Genomic DNA, 21714 nt, shown 5'->3' on the forward strand with positions numbered 1-21714 from the left:
AGGGGTCAGATTGGGTTTGGCCTGCGGCTGATAGTGGCCTCATGTACACTGCAGTGCATGTGGTGGAAGGTAAGAGAGAGAGAAAAACACTCAGGTCTCTTACCGGCGTACAGTTCAGGACCATAGACAGCTCCGACCACTGGATTCAGCTTCCAGCCTGGTGAACAAACACAAACTTCACTGACAAACAGAACTTAATTGGAAATTTGAGTCATTTTGGTTCCCAATCTTTCATGTTAAGCACTTACCATTCGTGTAAGGATTGGCCACTTTTTTGTTTGTCATCACTCGTGCTGTTGCATTGTTCACCTGTTCAAAGCAACAAAAACACACAGCCGGTGATTACAGACCTTCACATTCGCTATCCAGATATCAAGGGTGGGTCCAAAAAAACAGGCAGGCAAACCAAGATGACACAAAGACAAATTCATAAAGTAACGGGTAAATAAATAAATGATTATGTAAATGTTTTTAGCACTTTGGTGCAATTGCGTTTGGTTCAACTGTTCATGAATTTATTCATAGTTTCAATTTTCTTTCACATTATCAAATTACTGGGAAGAGGGGGAAAAGCATGCACCAATTACCCACAGGTATGAATAAAAAAAATAAAAAAACATCCTACAAAACCAGTAATTGGTTGGATAAACAAATGGATTCCAAAAGAAAAACACAGACAGTGCTTTGATTTTCTTCTATTGACCTGATGAGAATGACTGAGTGGGAGCTCGGCTCATCGTAAACATGAGCAGAATTAGAGCAGGCAGCACTAAACGATGGTGACGGGGGAATGCAGGTCTTCTCGGGTTTGACAGGAACCCAGAAGATGATAGCATGCATTCATTCTCCATTGTCAGGTGATGATGGACAACTGGCGTGTCCAGGTTGACATATACGGATCCTGCATTCTACTGAGAACAAGTTATACGCACCATTATGCATGCATGCATCCAGACACACACACATACGCTCAGGGATGCAGAAATCCACACACACACATAGCAGCCACATGCTAATGCATGGGTTTGTTTGTAAGTTCAGGAGGCAGCAGGCAGGAAGTAGAAAAAGATGGGAAATAGGGAAAAATGAAAGCACCTCAATTTTGCGTCCCTCTACGATTGTACCGTTTAGTTTCTCCCGTGCACGATCAGCATCTGTGCTTGTTTCAAAAGTTACAAACCCAAAGCCCTGAGAGCGCCACGTTAGCCACCGGTAGAGAGGAAGGAGGAGGAGGGGGGAAAAGGTTGGACACGCACACACACACCCACACAAATTCACACACACAGAGAGAGGAGAAAGAAAGGGGAAGGGAGGAGAGAAGGGAAAGAGGTGAGAAGACACGAGTAGGTGAGCAGCAGAGTCGAGTTGTAAGCAGCCAGATTAATTAGAGGCAGTTAGTGAGGCGTCAGGAAACAGCAAACAGAGAGATCCGAGGAGGAGAGGATAACGGTGACATGACCTCACACAACAACACCAACAAACCTGCCTGCTTTACCCAATTAAACAGCACAGCGCTGGTGCCATGGGTGAATGTCAGGGAAGCAGCAGATGCAAAACACTGTGTTAGCTGCCATAATAGTCGTATAATTATCTACACAACTTCAGCGGCAGCGGACGCTCAAACGGCCCCGGCTCCCTTTGAAGACGTGGGCAACGGGGGGAAGAAGGAATGAAGAGGAATTCTCCGAAGAGAGCTGTTAACTTGATCTCTGACTATTTCTAATTCACTGCACTAATAAGTAGGACATTTTTATGGAGGCAAAATTACACTGGCTCACTGATGCAAAAAGAAAAAAAAAGTGATTGGTGTCACTGCAAATACCATCATCTGTGATAGAGAAGAGCGAGGATATTGACTTTAAAGCCCTGACCAAAATATACCCAACCTCTCATTTCCATCCCCCCAACCAAACTCTCTGTCTCCCTCGCTCCCCTGGGGGGTTTGTCACTTCCTTGAGTTATGTGGACTGGGATACTGGACCTGAGCTCTATAGCAGAAGCATTAAGATATGCTGGCCAAACAAGTCCCATTCCTTTGGTTTCTATATATACTTATATATAGAGGTATGGGCAGGGGGAAGAGGGAGTATGGCCGGCGCTGCCTGATAATTGCTTGAGGATGTAATACATGTGAGAGATGGCGAGCGGTGTGATCTTGTATGCATACACAGGATCTCCGGGCTGCTATTCCTAGCATAAATAACACGGGACCTGTCCTTGGGGAAAGAAAGATAAAGAAATAAATTCAAAAAAGGAATTGAGGGCAAAATTAATCCTTTGGACATTCACCCGACTGTGGTTACCCCGTCTATCTTTTTTTTTTATCATGCACAAATAATTAGCTTACAAGAGGGGAGAGTGGAGCCACCATTTTTCAAAGGAGACAAACATATTGAATGCAAATTGCCAAAGCTTCATAGGAAATAGATTGTTTATTAATGGCCTGGTAGGTTCATTATATAGCACACAGGGTGCGAGAGAGAGGGATAGGGAGAGAGAGGCATCATGGGTAATGGCTTTGTAGGGCACAAACAATAAATGCTTGTTACGGCGGAGGAGGCAGGTTTATCCGGTGCTCAATCTTGTCTGGCAGAGGGGGCCGAGTGCAGCAGTGTCGCCTGGTTGCAGGGCTCCCTGCATGCCTGTGTACCGGCCCCGGCTACTCCCAGGTATGAATGGGAATCAATAGTATTCATGCCTCAACACCCAGCCAGGAAGCCTGTCTACCTTTATGAATGGAAAGCTGTGGAGCTTAGTACACTCTATTAAATGAACAGCTGGATGAGTAGCACTCGGCTGTTCACACCTCCGCCGGCTTCACCTGTCCATGGTAGGTGGTTCGGAGACTGATACAGCAGCAGCAGCAGCAGCAGCAGCGACGGCGCCGCGGCTATTTCTCAGCTGGCTTGTTGGGTATTCTTGGTTTAGGGAGTTTGAATTAGCCTTGAGATCAAAGATGTGCCAAAAATATGCTGTCGATTTTAATTGTATTTTAATTATATACTAAAGCATGTTTGATTTTCTGTATCTTTCTCCATGTGTGTAAAGCCAAAGCCTGATATATCTCACTTCTCCGCCACAGAGCTCCATTGTTGTCCAAAAACTATTAAAAACACATCAGTGAGCCACACTGTTGCACCGGGTGATGTTTTCCTTCATTATCATGAACACACACACACATGCTGTAGTTTATTTTAACTCGGGCCCACACACACACCGTCCTGCTGCTGGAATTACTCACGAGAGCACCAAATGTGGATTAATCCACTGCAGACAATAGTCCCCAACCGCAGCACTATTTAGACAGTGACCGGCTATTTTAGGAAAACACTTGGGCTTTTTAAAATATAAATATATATAAACAGAGATCTGTATATATGTGACCCAGTTGTAAAGATTCATAGCTTCAGTTAAAAAAAAACAATGGGTTTTGGGGCTGAGAGCCACCGATGGAGGAGCGAGCAGGGAGGTCAAAAAGTCAGGAGAGATGGACTAACACACTGACAGTTGCAGGTTTTGTTGGCAACAGGGAAATGATGAGAATAAGCCTCATCCTTTTATTGGCTCCTTTAAAACCATTAAGTAAATTAGCTTGGAAATGAGCCTTCAATAAATGTGTAAAAACTTCCATTTAGAAAGCAGATGATGTCCTGTTGGTCCAAAGCTTGAAATATAAGCTAACAGTAGTATTAGCCTCCAGATTTCTCTCAACCAAACTACATTTATTTTCAAAACATCCCAGAGGACATTATTATTGTCCTGAATTATTTCATATTTAAACCAAAACAAACAAAAAAAAAAAAAGAAGAAAAACCTGAATAATGTAGAATCGTTTTAATCAACACACTGGCTTCAAAGACGACCAGGTGCCTGAATAAGTGGTTTCAATTCCATAAGCTGGAGGACCTGCAGCCTGCTTGTGGATTAAGTGAATTGTGAAACAGCTCAATAATGAATTGATTGACAGGGCTAATGATTCACAACTTGGGTTAGAGCTGCAACAACAAAAACAATGGGGAGGGAGGGAGACGGAGAAAGAGAAGCACGGTGGATGCAGCTCTCCAGGACCAGGCTTAGAGACCACTACTCTCAGCCAATGTACACACTACACTAATGCCATCATTAGGAAACAGAAGAAGTACATGGTAATGAAGCAGCTGGCGTTCTAGTTCACTTACCTTGGATCCTCGCTCATTAAAGATAATCTCCACATCTAAAATCTTTCCAAATTGCTGCAGAGAGAAAAGAGAAAGAGAAGAGCGGGGCAGAGACGGAGTTAGAAAGCCTCATTGGCTGTGAATTCATGAGAAGGACAACTGGAGAAAGAAAAACCATTAAGACAATATGGAAATGTTACTTTTGTGAGGAAATGGTGGTCAATTTGCATTTGTTAGCTCGGCAAACACTTCTCGAAGCTCGCTGGCGTGCTATAAAAAGAGAACTCATGGCCGCTGCCTTAATGCCTTTGTGTATTTCTACCAACACCATGAGAAATTAGATCAGAGAATCTATAAACGATATTGAGATCTTTGATTGCATATCAGCTTTTTTGATGTTGGCCGTTTGCTTGTTTTAAAACAAAAAGAAAAAGACGACGCGTCAGTCGATAGTTTGATGTTGTATGGAGATGTTGGTTCCATGGCAACCTGGGGAAAAATCTCGCCACTTCAGGTGGATAAGTTTGGAGGATCAAGTCTGACTGTACCTTTCTATCCTTTTATACGCCTATCTTGTGTCTCTTCTATTGTTAATTCTCTCCTTCTCTCTTTGTTTGTGTGCTCTCACAGTCAACAGGACCTAAGGGCCGGTCCCCGGGGGTTAACATGCTCTAGCCTTTCGATTTAACAGGCCTGCCTTTGGATCATTAGAAAACAGAGGAATGAAAGTAAACTGTAAGTTCCTCTAATGAGTGGAGCGAGAGCGACTTTTAATTGCTGTCTACAATGGCCGTATTATTTCATTAAAAGTAATTACCCCGTCAAGCGGTCCGCGTCGCCTTCATTCCGGCACAACAGGGAAGAAATGGGCCTTCCATGTGGTCGACGCTCAATGGGAATAGATGGATCGCCACTAATAGGGGTTAGGAGGAGCTGGCTATTATCTGGTTGGACTGAGTGGGCTCGAGGAGCTGAGGGTTTATGGGTTAACGAAAAACATATGTCCACTCCCACTTGAAAGGGTAATGCTGTGACCAAGACCACACCAAGTTCACAATGGAACGAAAAAAAAAAAAAGGAATTAGTAATTTAATCCTCCTCTGTTTCAGCAGGGTGCACCACCCCCATCTCCCCCTCCCCTATATGCCTCTTCCATAGATTCCCATCCACACATCTGCCTCATATGGCGCTCAGCCTCACTGATTTGAATGGGAAGCACTGGCTCGATCACACACTCACACACACACCCACACACACACACAGGCATTTATATCCCAGCGTGATGCCCCTTTCTCGCCTGAGATGACAATGCTTCCCCCATGCAATGTGCAGATGCTAATTGTTTTAACCGAGCGTAATGGGTTTGTGGCGTCGATTAATTAGTTTCAGAGGAAGTCGTCTTTGTGGATTTCCACATGGCGCTGGGGACTGCTCGCTGCTCACCAGTGATCTCATGCACTCCTATCCCCACCCACCCACTCACTCACACCCACACACACACACACACACATACAGAAACAGCTGCATCAGCAGCACCGATAAACAATAGCTTCAATGGGAGGAGTCTCAAGAGGGAAGACAAGGGAGAAACTGACATCATTAAAGAGGCTGCAGTCGGATCTATGCATCCTGAGACTGGAACAACAACTGTATCAATATAAAGATAAAAAATCACAAGAGGTTCAAACCCGTACAACAGTTTTACATGTTTAATCCCATTCATATTTTTTTAATACTACAGCCGGGTTGCTGCTGTATTGAGGCATTCAAATCTTTCTTTTCATTTCAGGTGTCCATTGGTTTCCATTGGTTTCCTATTTCCTCACATCTTCCGTTACATTACTGTTATTAGAGGAAATGCAGTGGAGACTTTTCCACATCATTCTGCACTTAGAACACATTACGGAGAAACAGAAATTGGATTACACAAGTCAGGCAGGTTTCAGGAGTGTGGTTGTTACGCAGAAACCAATGGAGAAGCTGCGTTTAAAAAAAAAAAAATCTAAAACAAAACAACATGAATACAAAAAAAAGTCAATAAAATGTAAAGTAATAACTTGAATTTAATAATTTTACTGGTGTGGACTTGCAGCCTTGTTTTCTTTAAAAAAAGAGAGGGGAGGAATTATGATACAGAGTATTTCCTGTGCCTTAAGCCTCCCTCTGCAGAAGCAACAAACAAGATCAAGGCCACTGAGCCTCCACCTTTGATTAGCCTGAATATCTTTAAGCTCTTAAGAAACCTATAATTACACTGCAGCAGCCCCGTGTATTCAAACAGTAGCGTGCCAGTGTGGAGCATGTTCAGGCACAGCAGTGAGTGTGACAGTAGGATGGGGGAGGGAGGGAGGGGGAAGGGGGGAGGGAGGGCAGAGGTCCTGATTGCCCTGGGAAATGCTGCGAGAGCCCTTTTACATGCACTGAGAGAAGCGCCGCCGCCGCTACAGAACCCAGTCGCATAAACGAGGGCACCCTCAAGTAGCGCAGCATGGAGCTCGCCAGCACTCGCAGTGTTTTCATCCCCCCCCCCACACACACACACACACACACACACACACTCGCCTGCCTGCGTTCAGAGATCACAGTTTCTAATTACTGATTAAGGTCCGCTGTGGTCGTCCTAATGAGCCCTTCATTTGGCGCCTCGTTAAAGGCTCACAGGTTTGTCCACACCCGTGACATGGTGGCATGCGGGGTGAGTCTCGGGCCCTCCCCTCTTGTTTTTTAGGGGCTGCGTCCTAATGCAGCCTTCTACTACTGTTTGAACCTCTGTGGGAGCTCCTGGCGGGGCTTAGCCTCCTCTAGGGGGCCGTGCTCGTTGCAGCACCTCCACTCTCTGTCTTCTTCTTCTTCCCGCCCGCACGGCCGGCGTCGTGTCTGTGGATTTCACTCATGCGTAACAGTAATGGCGTATTGAGCCGGTGGCGCTCCAGAAGCCATTAGAGCTAGAGGGATGAAGCTTTCCACACACTGATCACACAAAGGCCCATTGTGGAGGCCATGTCAGAGGGTGGAGCAGACCAGCTATCTCCTTGCCAAGCGACTACCCGGGACAATCAATCCCACAATCCTCTACTATGCCAACCACCAAGGAGTGAAGAGGAGGGGGGAGCTTGTAACGGGGAAGGAATGGGCAACATGTGGGTGAGGAGGTTGATTGAGGGGGACTTGGGTGGGCTGCGATCAATTTTGTATCGTATATCTGCATGCGCCGGGCCAGGCACACAAAGCCTCCGAGCTAATTACTGAGGCGATTTGGATTCCACACGACCTGCACCAGAGCTGGGAACAATAAAGCCAACAATCAGAGAGAGAAAGAGAGAGTGAGAGAGGGAGGGAGCAGCCATGTTGTCCACGATTTATAAAGCCACAGCCAGGGCTGTAATTAATATCATCAGCTGGATGTTGTCTTCTTCATAACGATCAGAATTAACGCCTCTGGGTTCTAATGGTCCAATTAGCGCGTAACATTTAAAGTACATTTTTGGCCATCGTCTCCATTCAGATCCATTATCGTTATTGAATTTGGGGATGTTTGGTTCAATTCTTATCGAGGCTTTTGTGAGACACGAGGGTTGAGCTGTTGAAATATTCATCGCCTCATTAATTGGGCAAGACACAGAGAGAGGAGGAGAGAATTCCTGTTGAGGACCTTTTGGTTTGCCGGTATGTGATATGACTGGTTTTGTCCTGTGTGTGTGTTGTTGTGTGACCTCGAAATAGGAAATCAAGAAAAACAATCAACTTATTTAAAGCGTAAAAGCTGCTAAAGAAGAAGAACTTAACTTTTCTTTCTATTTTTATCCACCATTCCTGTTGTTTGACTTTTTACAAAATCTTCTTGGAGCTCAGGTAGAATTACTGATGTTGATATTTGGGGGTCACAGCCACATGTTTAAAAGTGGAAGTCTCGACGGGGCAGGGGGGGAGCAGTGAAGTCGTGACTGTGCTGGGTTGCACATCTCCACCAACCTGAGCCGGGCCGGCCGGCGTCTGGCCTGCAGCACTCAGCCTTTTCTCGCACATCAGCACCTGATTGTGACTGACTGGGCTGTTTTTCTCCACTTTCCCTGACTTGTAAAAAAAAAACTTTTCTTTCTCCTGACAATGTAGTTAGTTACCAGGTGACAACTTAAGCACTGGTCGGTCGCACTCATTAAATATGTGGGGGGGCCTGTGCTGTGTGACTTGGCCCCCTGCTGCTCGGGTTTATAAGCCCGAAAAAAAAAAAAAAAGGTCATAAAGTCTAATAATAATTTAGCGGAGGAGGAGGCCGTCGTCTCAGGTGTTTTGCAACCCTGTCTGACTTCTTTGTGCATTCACTTGGCAGCTGTGGTGTCATCTTAACCGAGGACCGAGGGGCATTTTTCCTCAAAGGTGTAATAATACTCACCCCAAACATTTGCCTTAGGTCAGGGTCCCGGAAGCGGAAGGGAATGTTGGAGACATGTAACCTCTTGGGCTGCTGCTTCTCTGAAGAGTCTGAGTGCTGGAGCTGGAGCTGCTGAGAGCCCTCTGTTTGCGTCACATCATCTGTCTGCCAGAGGGAAACAAACAGAGAAAAGACACAAGCTGCTCATTAGCTGCTACAGTATACTGTACCTCCCGGTCCTGAAGTATGGGGGAGGAGGGAGGGAGGGATGTGGAAGGGAGAGGGGGGGGGGGGGGGAAATAGGAGGGTGGCAGGGTGCAGGGTGGGGTTGGGAGGCCTGGCTGACTAACTTACTCAGCGTCTGCCATTTTTCAATCTGGTGAGAAAGCCAAAGCGATAAACAGCCGATGACTTATAGTGTCAAACCTGAGGTTGTGCATTACAAATCCACTTATTAATCTCTTGCACTTAGCTCTTGAGCAACAGGGAAGATTGAAGGCGCTGACAAAAAGGCGTGGATATAGATCCCACGGAGCCCTGACATGTCTAGACTAAAGACACATTATTGGTGACGTTTGCACACAGGCATCAGAGAGCGAGGCCCAAAGCCCTCAGCGTTGTTGTTTCCGTCATTATGAGAATGCTATGCTGACATTTCTATATAAATGACGTGTCTGATGTCCATGACAAATTCACTTGTTTCTCTGCGTGACACCCGTGATGGATTTCACCGAGGGTGCTGCTGGCTTGTCTGTTTAGATGGACCTTGTTTTTGAAGCAGTTTCTTTTTTCTCTGATGTATTTTCTGTGGGAAAAACCTCATTGGTCAACGGCAGAGTTTATCCTCCGCCTCGTGCTCTGTAGCGGGACAAGTCTATCTGCACCGGTTTGTGACTGCGGCTCAAGATGCATCTGCTGTCCACAGTTTTCCGAGACGTCATCTCTGTGGTTTTTAACGCTGCTTCTGTTTTACACCACTAAAACTGTTTGGTTAAAGGAACAGTTCATCATCCTGGAAGGTCTGGTCACAACATTTGCAACAAGCAATTAGCCTAGCTTAGCATTAAGACTGTGGCCTTCGAAAGCCAATACTTGTAATGCTCACTAATTAAAACGCACCTCATCAGTTTTCAAAGTGGGGGCTGAGTTCCTCTAAGCAAATTGGGAGGACAATCAGGAAACATGCAATTGAAAAAATAGAATATAACTATTTTTGTTTCAAGTGCATAATTATACCTTGTTATTATTACATTGCTTTAATGACACCTTGTAGTTTTAGGTTTAGCGATGGGCAGGAGCTATTTTTTGCCAAACAAGAGGAGGCTGCAGTGATTTATGTGATTTGTTGTTGCAGTGTAGTTGCCAGGTTTGGGACTTAATATAACACTAATAACTTGGTGTATTAACAGGTAAAGCTGGAGCTAAAGCAGGAGACACGGCCTGTTTGAATTTTATAGCCAAATAGACAAAGTCAAACACAGAACCATTCGCCTTATTCCTTCCCTGTGAATCTACAACTGCATCACATGACTTCCATCTTTGTTTCTGAGAGGACAGTGAGCCGACCAGGGGAGGTCACTCATCGAGAAAACAGTTCCACGACAGCAAACGAATGATGAAAATGAACAGAAATGAATTGTGATTTGTTGCCGCCGTCTGAGGGAAGGGACTAAATAAAGAAACACGACGAGGAGGGGAGGATGAGAAACAGGAGAGTGGAATATATATTGAGCACAAAAGCTGTTTGAACGTGATATGTAAACTGCAAGGTCTCCTGGGAAGTGCTCTCCGAGCATGGCAAACACACTATACACCGGCTGGGCAGTCACACACACACACACACACTCACACACAGACACAATCTTGTACCGAGATACAGACGTGAAAAGGGAGTAGGTTGTTGCCGGAGTACAAATGGTTCAAATGACACACACACGCGCACGCACAAAGACACACACACACGCACTCACACACACACTGATAACCCTCACCCTGCTCGGAGGCTGTCAGACGGCTGCAGGCCTCTCTTAGTGATACATTTCCCACCATTTAGGAAATGGGGTAGGGATTTATTCATTATAATTCATCATCACAGTATTATCATTATCATCATGATCGTAATGATGATCGCCTTTATTATTCTCATTATCATAATCACAATCTCCACTGTAATGGCTGTCATTTATTTGGTTTTTATGGCCCATTCCGAGACGGTGACATACATTGTTAACAGTGACAGTTGTTTGATTCAAGGTCCCACTTTGTCTCCCCTGCAGCCATCCAGGTAGGGCAGGTTGGTGGCAGCTTCCTAAGTCCCGCCCCGGGTTTGGCGGTATATCCAGACCAGAGGTTAACAAGTGGCGAAGGACAACGGGAAGCCGGGGAATGCGGCGGGCAGCCGGCCGCTCGGCCAGCCCGATGGTAAGGAGTGGATTTGTGACAGAGAGAGACGGGCGGAGGGGTCTTAACTCTGCCGTGTCCTCGCGCGCTGGAGGTTAATAGCCTGAGTAGCCATGTTGGGCCCTGGGGGTGACACATTGCAGACAGATGCTGGGACCGTGGAGGGTGACAAGGTACCAGAGCCCCGCGGGTCAATCTGTTTCATCGGTCACACATGACACTATCGACCTTTAGCGTATGTTGCCAGACTACTGAGCACCGCTGTCCTCCAGCTCTGTCTGGCTGGCTTTTTATCACGGCAGGCGCAGTTGCGTGTTTGCAAACATCCAGATTAACTTTCACTCTGCGCCGAGACAGGCCGGCAGCGGCGTGCTGACATCGGGGGCAAACACACATACGGAGAGCACAAATGCTGAATCGCTGACTTCCCCGAGCACCCCAGACTGCATCCTACTAACTCAATAACTTGGAGTGTCACTGAGATCCGGGGACGCCTGCCTCCGCTGCGCCGCTCCCGAGGCTCCAACCTGCCTGCCTGGTTGTGAAATGGTGGTGTTGCAGTGGAAAATAATTACCTCCGTATTACCATAGGAGGCCACCTTCAGTGGCACTTTACTGTCCCGACAGCTGCTGTCACAGGGAGGAGGAGGAGGAGGAGGAGGTGGGATGCAAAACACACCGTCACCGCCAAAGCCAGCAAACCAGAGAGTGAGAGAGCTGTCAACTCCGGCAACTCTCCGGCTTCCTGCTCAGTCATTTCTCTAAAAGACTCCCTTGCTGTTATTTGCAAATCGCCTGCAAAGTGCTCTGCTCAGCACTTTCCCCCTCCTCGCAGAGTGGCATTACAAGAGCATAATTGAAACTATCTGATTGGAATGCTGCCAAGCAGGTAGATTACATCCGATTAAATGGGGGGTGTGGGGGTGGGTGGGTGGGTGGGAGGGGGATACTGAGTCTTCGCTCACAAGAATTATAATGCCTGAGCTTTAATTCATTATTTTCCCTCTCCCGCTCCTCCACTGTTTGTTTTCTTTTTCTAAAGAAGCTGCAAATATATCCCCTCCATCACCTGAGACAGCGGAGGGTGTGTATATGTGTGTGTGTGAAGGGAGTGAGTGTGGAGTTGTAGAGACGCTGCCCCCGCCCACCCCCCACACCCACACACCCACACACCCACACCCTTCCCTGGATTAATTTAAAGTAGCAAACGGTAGAAGAAGCGTAGGAGTTAGTTGAGGCGGGCGCTCAGGGGACAGAAGAGTCCTGCTCAACTTGCAACACAGACAAAAGTGGGATGATGATTGGCAGCCGGGGCATTTCTGAGGTTTGGATGAACGAGCTGTGAGACTGAGGAAAACACCAGATGATGAGTAACTGTGTCAGAAAAAATATCTGAGGTCTGAATATCACAGATTTTAGTCAGAGGCAGCGCTGATCGTACGTTTTTTTTTTTCAGATTCAGGCTCATTTTTTTGGGCTGAATTTTTACAAAACTTTGATTCGGTGTCTGTCTGCTCCCAGCTGTGACTGATGGGCTGCTATCGGAGTGATTACAGCACTATCTTTAAATGATCAGTCTGTTGATATTTTATTATAGATATAGAGACACATACACACTATATAAATCTGTATATATGTATTTATACTCAACAGAATTAATCAAAAGCCAACAACGAACCGATGACTGTATCCTGCTAACAAGGCCTGGTGCTGGAGCTGTTATTCCTCTGTGCCACTCTGTGACATGCTGCTTCATTACCATGAACACACACACACACACACAGTAGTTTTGTTTTGACTCAGTCCCACATACACCATCCCGCTGCCCCAAATATTCACTCGAGCACCAAATGTGGATTAATCCGCAGCTAAAAACAGTCCCCAGCAAATGCACTGTTCCCCCCGCGTCTTTGGTAAAAACTACAGTTGCAGCCCCTTTTTTTTTTAAGGAAACTACTAAAACCCTTTTTTTTTTTCCTTTTTCAAATTGAAACCGCATCTTTATTCGAGGTGTAACAATCCTCCAAATCCACGGTACGGATCTGTTCATAACTTTATTTTTCTTTAATGAAAGTGTTGAGACGGTCGACAACGCTGTTCTTTTTGCTGAGGATAAAAAACTACAGTATCACCAACCGCCTCCTTGAAATTATCCAGGAGAGTTTGTACACTGTAGGAATCTATAATGTAACAGGAGTTTACAGTGTCGGGGGGGGGAGGGGGAGTGGAGAGAGTGGTGGGGGGTCAGCGGCTCCTCCCACTTGCAGATAACGGCGTCAGCCCCCTTTTTAATGGCGGCCTGCCTGCTGCCATCAGCACCGCCTCTGAAAGCTACACCACCACCAGTCAAGTCTCAATCCCTTCAACGCAGTGTGTGCGCCGTGTACGCTGTGAATGTTTGCATGTGTTCGCCCATGTTTTCACCGAGCCCTTGTGTGTTCGTCAGTGAGTGAGTGAGTGTGTGTGTGTGTGTATGTGTGTGTGTGTGTGTCTCTATGTTATCACAGTCCCCCAGAATACCCTTTGGAAAGTCTTCATGCCGCTGACACGGGCTGTGAAAAATCTGGAATTGAGTGCTGCCCTAACGCCACTGCCTTAATTTGTTATCTGAAAAGAGAATGATTACTCATGAAATTCAACCAAACCTCAGACTATTTGAACTGAGCCAGATAACGAGCTCAGTTTTTTTTTTTTTCTCTTCTCCAGCAGAGCTTCCTGGCAGCCCTCTGCTACCCTCATCTCTAAGGATTTGGAGAAAAGTTGGGGGCTGCCTCTCTTCCTCAAGTCGCCCGCTTTCAAGTCAGCTTGTTTGAACATGGCACAGAGCGAGGTCCCAGAGGTCTGGCTCTGGACAACGCCACCTTCCCCAGTATAGACGGGGGTGGTGGTGGTGGTGGGGGGGACTGGTAGACACAGACAGAAACAGAGAGGAGAAGTGAAGAGAGTCCCCGCGCCTCATTAAAACACACACTCTCTCCGTTCTCTGCAGGGAATTCGCACAGAATCCATACGTTTCACTGAATTTTCACTCTCTCTTGACTCTTTTTAAGTCTTTAAGTCGAGAAGATGTGCAGAGTAAAGCATCATCGTGGGGTAGAGGAGCTGAGCGCAGCAGAGTTGAGCCAAGGGAGGAGGGTGAAGATGAGGCGGAGGGGGTGTGTGTGAATCTCAGCGAGTAGCTGATCTGCTCCCTCAATCTGTGTTTCTGCAGGGTGCCCTAATCAAAGGCACCCGGGCCCGTCTGTGGCACCCAGAGCAAACAGGCTGGGTCTGTCATTAAAGCTGGGGAACACAGCGGTGGGCGACACTACACCAGCGGCCCCCGGAGGATTAGACTTCTCTGTTTACACCCCACTAATCTCATCTCTCTGTCCTCCTCCCTGAGAAAAGATGGGTGGAAGTGTGGGGGAGAGTGTGGATGCAGAGAATGAAGATGGAGGAAAGCGGAGGGACAGAGCGGCGAGAGGAGGAGGAGGAGGAGGAGGAGGAAGAGCACGAAGGAAAGGCGAGGCGAGCTCTCATCTCTCCACGGCCACCGTCTCTGGGCTTTCTTCACAGCGGGTGAACAGATGAAATGAAATCAAATGCGAAATGGAGAGAGAGGGAGAGAGAGTGGGGGAGAGACGAGAGAGTGAAGCAGTGGTGTACAGTGTCGTCGTCGGAGAAGGGAGGAGGGAGGAGGGAGGAGGCTGAACCTCCTGCCAAGTCTCTCCTCACTTTAAACTCGCTTGCGTGTCAGCCATTACTGTAAGTGCGCCGCATAACCACGGAGCAGTTGGAGAGCGTCACACAAATCTTCAAATCAAACATTGCTACATTACAGGGCCGACGATAATACGCCACGCCGCTCTATTGCCGCGCTTGTGCCGTATAAGCACTTTTTTTTTTCTCTCCCCCTGCCGCCAAATGTTCGTAGCCGTGCGGTAATTGTGCGGCTGGGAAAATGGGGAGTTATTAACGGTGTTCTTTATGAGTGACCCAGATCTCTCTCAGGAGGGCTGTGGCCTCGCCGTGACCTCTCCCAGCAGGTGTTTTCACGCTAAGGGAGAGACGAAGAAGGTCTGAAGGTCTTATATTATTTCATCTCTGCCAGCATTATCCGTCTTTCTAGACATGTCTCTAAAGTTTGGAGCTAAGTCGTCCTCCCCCTTTTATCTATATCTGCCTCTTGTGGAAAGGTAAATCCCAGGTCAAGGAATCTCATATCAGTACACAGGGATGAAATGTATAATGTATAATTTAAAATTTCACTCACTTCCAAGCTAAACGAGCAGCATTGCCAGGGGTTTGTTTTCCCCCTCTGTACTTTAAACATATGCGTCCTTATGATGAGGTGAAAAGGAGTGAAAAAAAAGAAGAAAAAAGGCCCTGGTACGGTAATGCAGAGGGTAAAATCTTACATTTTAGATGAAAGTCTCAAATATTCGGATGCAACTCACAGTTACAGGTTTTGGTGCATCTCTTTTAAACATGACAAAAAAAGGAGAGGAAACAAATCAGTGGGGGGAGGGTGTGTCACCTGTCAGAGGTCCTGAATCATTCGTGTCGACAGCACGTCAAATCTTCTTCACGCAAATAAATAAAACAGCTCAGGTTCACATGTTATTTCAGGCTCTTTTCATTTCATCAGCACATCTTCAATCAAATTCACCTTTGTCGTCAAGGACTGAGCGCCGCCGTGACACCAAAGTGTAACGTGCAACTATTATAACTCTGGCTCTGTTTGGCTCTCGACCCTCACTTTTTTATTTATTTTTTTATATAAAGAAAGGTCATGTTTGTGTTTGCGATGCAGAAAACATCCAAATTGCCAAGTGGAGTAAGAAAAGGACAAATGACTTGGCCGGTGACGAGTGTGTGTGTCTGGGGTCGGGCCTTTGAAGTGCTTCATCATAACACTGCTGGTGTAAGTGCAAAATCTGCACATGCAACTGTGAGGGTAAACATAACGCAGCTACCAGCTTTCAGTTATGAAAGACAATTAAAATTTTCAGATGTATATTACACTGAAGCAGAGGGACTACACTTGCATGCTCAGTCAAATTATCTCCTGCAGTAATGTGCTGTTATATATCATGTATAAATTTGCGTTATGGCAGAAAGTAGAAAATAGGCAGACTGCTGAGTGATGTTAGAAACTTTCCTCACTGACATTAAGGGAATCAGGGAGAGGGGGAAACAAAAAGCAAATGATGAGAAGAAGATTTAGCTTTTCTCGCAAACTGAAAACATTTCAACATTTGACTCTTTTTGTAAATGTTTAAAAATGTCAACAATCACAATTTAGCACATTCGCATTCATGTTAAAAACAAAGGGATAGTTCAACGTTTTGGCAAAGTGGCCCATTGCCATTATTGGCAATGCTAGAGTAGGTTCGTTACCTTTATTTGTCAGTGCAAGCTATTTTTAGAACGGCGGAGCAGAGCTGTGAGCTGCTCAGAGCTACGCTACGGAGGCTCATGGGATTTCTTGGTTTCCCTCATCAAACTCATCAAATACACAATCCAACAACTCCAAAACGCTCTGGTGGACAAGTTGTGACCTGCACATTCACCACGCTATGAGATAATAACACAACGTTACCAGACAGAGTTGTTTTAGAGGTAAATTCATGCAAAACCTCTGATGCGCGTTGCCTTCAGGGACAGTTTTTCAGCAAGCAGTCTCTGTATTCACCTCGAAAACAACTCTGTCTCGTAACGTTACGTTATTATCTCATAGCGAGGTGAATGTGCAGGTCACAACTTGTCCACAAGAGCATTTTGGAGTTGTTGGATTGTGACCAAGAAATCCCATGAGCCTCCGTAGCGTAGCTCTGAGCAGCTCGCGGCTCGGTTTGGCCGTTTTAAAATAGCTTGCACCGACAAATAAAGGTAACGAACCTACTGCTATGACTATAGAGATTATGGCACAATTTGCAAAAATGTTGAACTATCCCTTTAATTTTTTTTGCAGACATCAATGTTACATCAATAAATGACAAAAGAAAAGGTAAAAAAAGGTAATATTAATATAGTTTACTTGCTGACAGTCTGTTGAGAACAGTGTTTGCAGATGATGGAGGACACTGACCGGTGCGGTCGTGGTGGCGGTGATTGCGGGCGAGCTGTTGTCAGTGCCAGCGGGCTCGCTGTGCGTCTGTGTGGGCGTGTAGAGGGTCATGGCGTGCTCGGGAACCCGGCTCTGCCCGGTGTAGTCCTGTGTCGGGAGCGGGTGCGGCGCCGCAAACTCTGCGGGGATACCATTCTGTGGGGGAGGAGGGTACTGGGCTGGGGTGTACGGCTGGGCCATCGCTTCTGGGGGGTTAGTGGCCTCTTGGTTACCCTGAGAGAGAAAAACACACAAGAGGAGGAGAAGAAGCGTTAGAAGTGGAAGTTCAGCTTGAACTTGCAGCACATTGTTGGGAGTTGGACAACCAGCGTTTAAAGAAGTTTCCCCCCCCGTGCAGTTTTTTTTTTTTTTTTTTTTTTTTGACGGCGGCTGGGGAGCGTCGTCCTGCAGACCAACAGAAGTCAGAGGGGGAAGCAGCTATCACATCACGCCTCAGCTCAGATTAGGGAGTTCCTTGATCATCGCTAATGAACACAGTTTATGTTGTAGAGCATGGCTCGCTGTTGGAGGGGCAAGAGTCAGGGGGAATCTCAATTGCACTTGTGGCAAAGCACAAGAGGAAAGATCAATTAATTGATAAAATTTTGATTAGGCCTTTTGATTTCAATGACAGGTCTGTTAAAGTAGCAGCTGCTCCCTCTCCAAGCTCCACTTAATACTTTACACTTTAACACCAGCCTCTGTCCTCGTCGCCCCCACTCACTAACCCCTCTCCTTTGTTTCTAAAACAGGTGCAAATATGAAACCAGAGTTTATGAAAGAATATCATTTTATGTAAATCAGGAAAGACTGAGAGTTTGATTTTCTCTCTGCATCCAAAACAAGTTTGGCACCAACTCCTGTCTGATTTATACAACTCAGATTTTCCTGTTTGCTTCCAGAACACGCAGCGCTCCTGTGTTATCCACACCACATATGTTTTTTAGCCTCTGCTCCCGACTTAAGTGATAGATCGCCCGTTTTTTCGGTGAAGCAGTTTCACACACACACACACACACACACACACACTCCCTTTGTCTCGTGTGGATGCTTGAGATGATGAGCTGCAGAAATAATGGACTTTTCTGGCTGGTGCACATTGTTAAACTGGGTAATGGCTGGACTACAGAAGTGCATGTCTTATTGTTGCGAAGCACTAGGCTCTGCAAATCCAGACTAATGAGCAGAACAGTAAGATCAGTGGTGCTGTAGTGGATATCCATCCCGACATTAAAAACACAGAGGGAAAAGGTGAGACAATAACACCAAAATCCAATAACACCCCCTGCAAATACCCTCAATCAAATTTAAAGATACAGATCATGCGAGCCCAACGCATAACTCTTTCGATAAGAGAGGACGGAGGAAAAAAGGCACACAATAGCAGCCAGAAGTAAGGGTTTATGATTGGAGAAAAACAATAACAGTAAACAGATAGAGAAGTTTCTGTCTCTTCCTTTACAAGCTGGCTGGGGATGGTGAGATAGGAGATAAATGTGTTTTATTCGTTTTTTTTTTCTCTCTCTTTTCCGTGGTGTTTGGCCTCCTTCTGCAGATTTCCACAGAAAGCTCTATCTGGGCAGGAGGAGGCTGTGGTTTTAATGAGAGAGCTGAGCAACACTATGCTGTAAATGTAGTGGAAATAATTCTACTCTGACGTGTTGGCAAACAAACCTCAGCATAAACTGTGCTCTGCCAATTAAGGAAATGCTCCATTATCTAAATGAAAAAAGAGCGAAGCCTTGAGAGCGGAGCAGGAGGAGGAGGAGGAGGAGGAGGAAGAGGAGGATTGACCAGCCTCCTGCAGCCGCTGCCGGGCCTCCAGGCCGCTCCGGTGGACCCTCACTCCTGCCTGACCTAATCCCCCCTTCTCTTTTTCATTATGCTACATTTCCAGCTCCTCTGTCTCTCCCTCAATCCCTCCTCCCCCCCTTTTCCCTTTCATGCTCATCTTCCCCTCCCCTCCCCCCCTCTCCCTCTCTTTTTATGCAGAAACTTTTTTAATCTCTACCCCTGTGCTCTACTTTTCCTCTCCCTCCAGTCATGGCATTATATAACACACTTGCATTGCGGGGCATTCTAATTCAAGGAAGCTCTTGATGTTGGCAATTTTCAACTTCTAAGCACCCATTTTAAAGGAGAATGGGGCTGGTTACCTAAAAAAAGATGCACCTCCTGGTATGACAGCTGAAAAGTGCTACCGTTCGGATCGCGTGTCCTCCTTTGAACCGGCCCGAGCAAACGACCATCATCATCATCAACAACAGCAGCGATGGTACAGTAGCTCCAACTGTCCGGTGGAGACGGAAAAAGCTCAGCAGCCTCAGAAACAAGAAGGTGCTGCGTTCGACTGTACATCAAACACTGGTCATGTCACGGAGGAGATCAAAGCTCCATTTTTTTTTTGTTTTTTTTTTCAGTTAGTCACAGTCGAGACTGACGCCCATGGTCCTCATCAGTGTTTTTAAGGATTTGCTGAGGAGCCTGATTATATAACACCAAGGTTATGATTGGTGAAGCATCATCATCATATAAGCATCCGATCCTTACTCCAGTTTTGAGGAGCCTCATTATGATCGCTGGGCTACTGACTGGTTGGATCCGGGATGCTGCGGCACCTTAGGCCGTCAAACAGCTCAGACTCCTCATTAGTTTTGCAGCGAGGCGCCCGCATTAGCACAGGAGGAGTCCGGAGGAACAGCGCAGGGGATGCAATGCAGCCCCCCCAAAAATAGAAAATAAGGTTGAACACGTCTCGACTGCAGCTGTAACGCACTGTTTTGTCCAATTACATTACGCTGTGATGATGATGATGCCTCACGGTTGTGGAGTCGGACAGTAAAATAAAATAAAACAAGTTGCTGATGTGGAAGTGGAAGCCTGCAGATTAAATGGCGCTGCTTGTCGTCTTTAGATGTTGTGGTAAACGCAGCAGCGTCTTGGTCGCTTAGAGACCAGAACGTGGCTCATCCTCAACTGTCGAGGTCACTGAGTTGAGTCACACATGCAGAAAAGAGATGTGGAAGATGTCGGACTACTACGATCAAACCAAGACGAGACTTGAAATCAGCTCTGTTGTGCGTGTGCGACACTTGTGCGAGAGAGTGTGGACTGTGGCATTGATCATCAGGTGGAGATCGCTCTGTGTGGATTCTCGTCTGGTCATGAAATAAAAATCAGATTTCCTTCACGACATCTTTCGAGCGCTTTGTTCTGCTTCCTCTTTCTGCCGAGGAAGTTGCGAGGGAGCTTTTTTCTGGTTTTAGTTTTCTTGTTTGCTACATCCTCCTCCTCCCTTATTTATCTGGCAGTTCCTCAGTTTAGGGAAATCCGTGCTTTAGTTTACTTTCCTCACCAACAGCACCGTTCACTCTTCTGTTTCATCTTCATGCCTCGGCTCTGCATTAGTCATGACATGTTCCACTAAACTTGTTAAACCGTCATCTGCCTTGGAGTGTCCCTGCGTGCTCGGGTCAGAATCTGACTCGTTACACTGGCAGGACACACGGAGCCGAGTGACACACAAACAGGATAACAGCCCAGAGCGCGGCGTCGGAGGAAAAGAAAACTACTAAAGAGTTGTAGCACCATGCTGCTGTGTTTCAAAGGGCAGCAAGGCAAATGCAAGGAGGCGGAGAGTACAGGCCTCATTAGTGAAACACAAAGTAACACTGGCTCTCGTATGATCTTCGCCTTCCTCTGATGTATGTGACAAACGAGTTATTCAACTGGAAATGAACTGGGAGAAGAAAAAAGGGCCCATGCAAATCAGGGGAGTTGTGCTCGTCCCAGTGCGACCACGCCGGGGCCCCGACCCGCCGCCGCCGCCATCGTCGTTGTCGTCAAGATAATCCGCCGGCGCCTAATGAAAAGCGCTCCGTGACAAACCAGGCAGGTACACAGCACATCTCATTCCAACTGAAAGAGATTGCTGTTCATTACGGCCGCCGACGAGTTGCTGTGTTATATTGGGATCCTGGTTGAGCGTTTCTCTACCTGCAGGCCTGTTTATGGGGGAAGAACAGGTCCCTTTGCGGCACTTTAATGCCCCCCTTACATGGCTCGCTGCCATGAGCCGCCTAAACCTCATCTCCACAGACATGACGACGAAGAATAAAGGCAACCAGAGAGAGCAGCTTTTATCGATCTCTCATCCTTTTCCATTCCTCTTTCCTTCTTTCCCTCTACCTCTCCTTTCACCCCTTCTACTCCTATTACTGAAGAGCACAATAAAAAACACTATCTCTAATCTTAAGCACTCTCCTTGCGTAAAATTGGATTGGAAACCCTTACTTAAGGAGATCACTTTTGGAGCGCAGTTTTTTGTTTTTACAGTCAGCATCAGGAGCCAGAGAGGTCGGGAAAGGCCTCGTGACGACGTCTCACTGCTGAGGCTGGCAGTCTGAGAGAAACTCCCGCCATACAGTGCTCAGAGAAGAGACAGCAGACTAACCCCGCTGTAGATGGTCAAGGCTATATTCCATCTCAGCAGGTACAACGACTTGGCCGCTCGCCAGCCATCCGTGATCCTCTTTAGCGGCGTTTCAGGGAGGGATGGCACTGAGAGGCCAAGAGGAGATGGAGGCTGCGCAAATACAGGAGCTGTTAGGAGGAACTCATATCGGCAGAGTGCTGCACTGACTCATACGTGCGATGGAGGGTCAAAGAGCAACGCGAAAGCAAAATACGGCATG

General features: G+C 46.6%; 1 protein-coding gene across 4 annotated transcripts in view; it reads right to left on the reverse strand.

Annotated features, from left to right (window-relative positions):
- The window catches only part of LOC310989627 (RNA binding protein fox-1 homolog 3-like), a gene marked incomplete at both ends in the record, with an annotated part of 119496 nt that overhangs the window by 15195 nt on the left and 82587 nt on the right, over nucleotides 1–21714 (reverse strand). For 2 of the 4 annotated variants that reach the window (XM_083976740.1, XM_083976738.1), the window contains 6 exons: nucleotides 104–157; nucleotides 249–309; nucleotides 1096–1188; nucleotides 4179–4232; nucleotides 8551–8694; nucleotides 17003–17254. In XM_083976740.1, the coding sequence (XP_083832866.1) occupies nucleotides 104–157; nucleotides 249–309; nucleotides 1096–1188; nucleotides 4179–4232; nucleotides 8551–8694; nucleotides 17003–17221 (625 nt within the window). Of the gene's footprint in view, nucleotides 1–103; nucleotides 158–248; nucleotides 310–1095; nucleotides 1189–4178; nucleotides 4233–8550; nucleotides 8695–16998; nucleotides 17255–21714 lie in introns of all 4 variants that reach the window. The other 2 variants (XM_083976739.1, XM_083976737.1) reach the window with 1 other exon arrangement.

The sequence above is a fragment of the Trachurus trachurus genome (assembly GCF_905171665.1).
Source record: "Trachurus trachurus genome assembly, chromosome: 8".
NCBI lineage: Eukaryota > Metazoa > Chordata > Actinopteri > Carangiformes > Carangidae > Trachurus > Trachurus trachurus.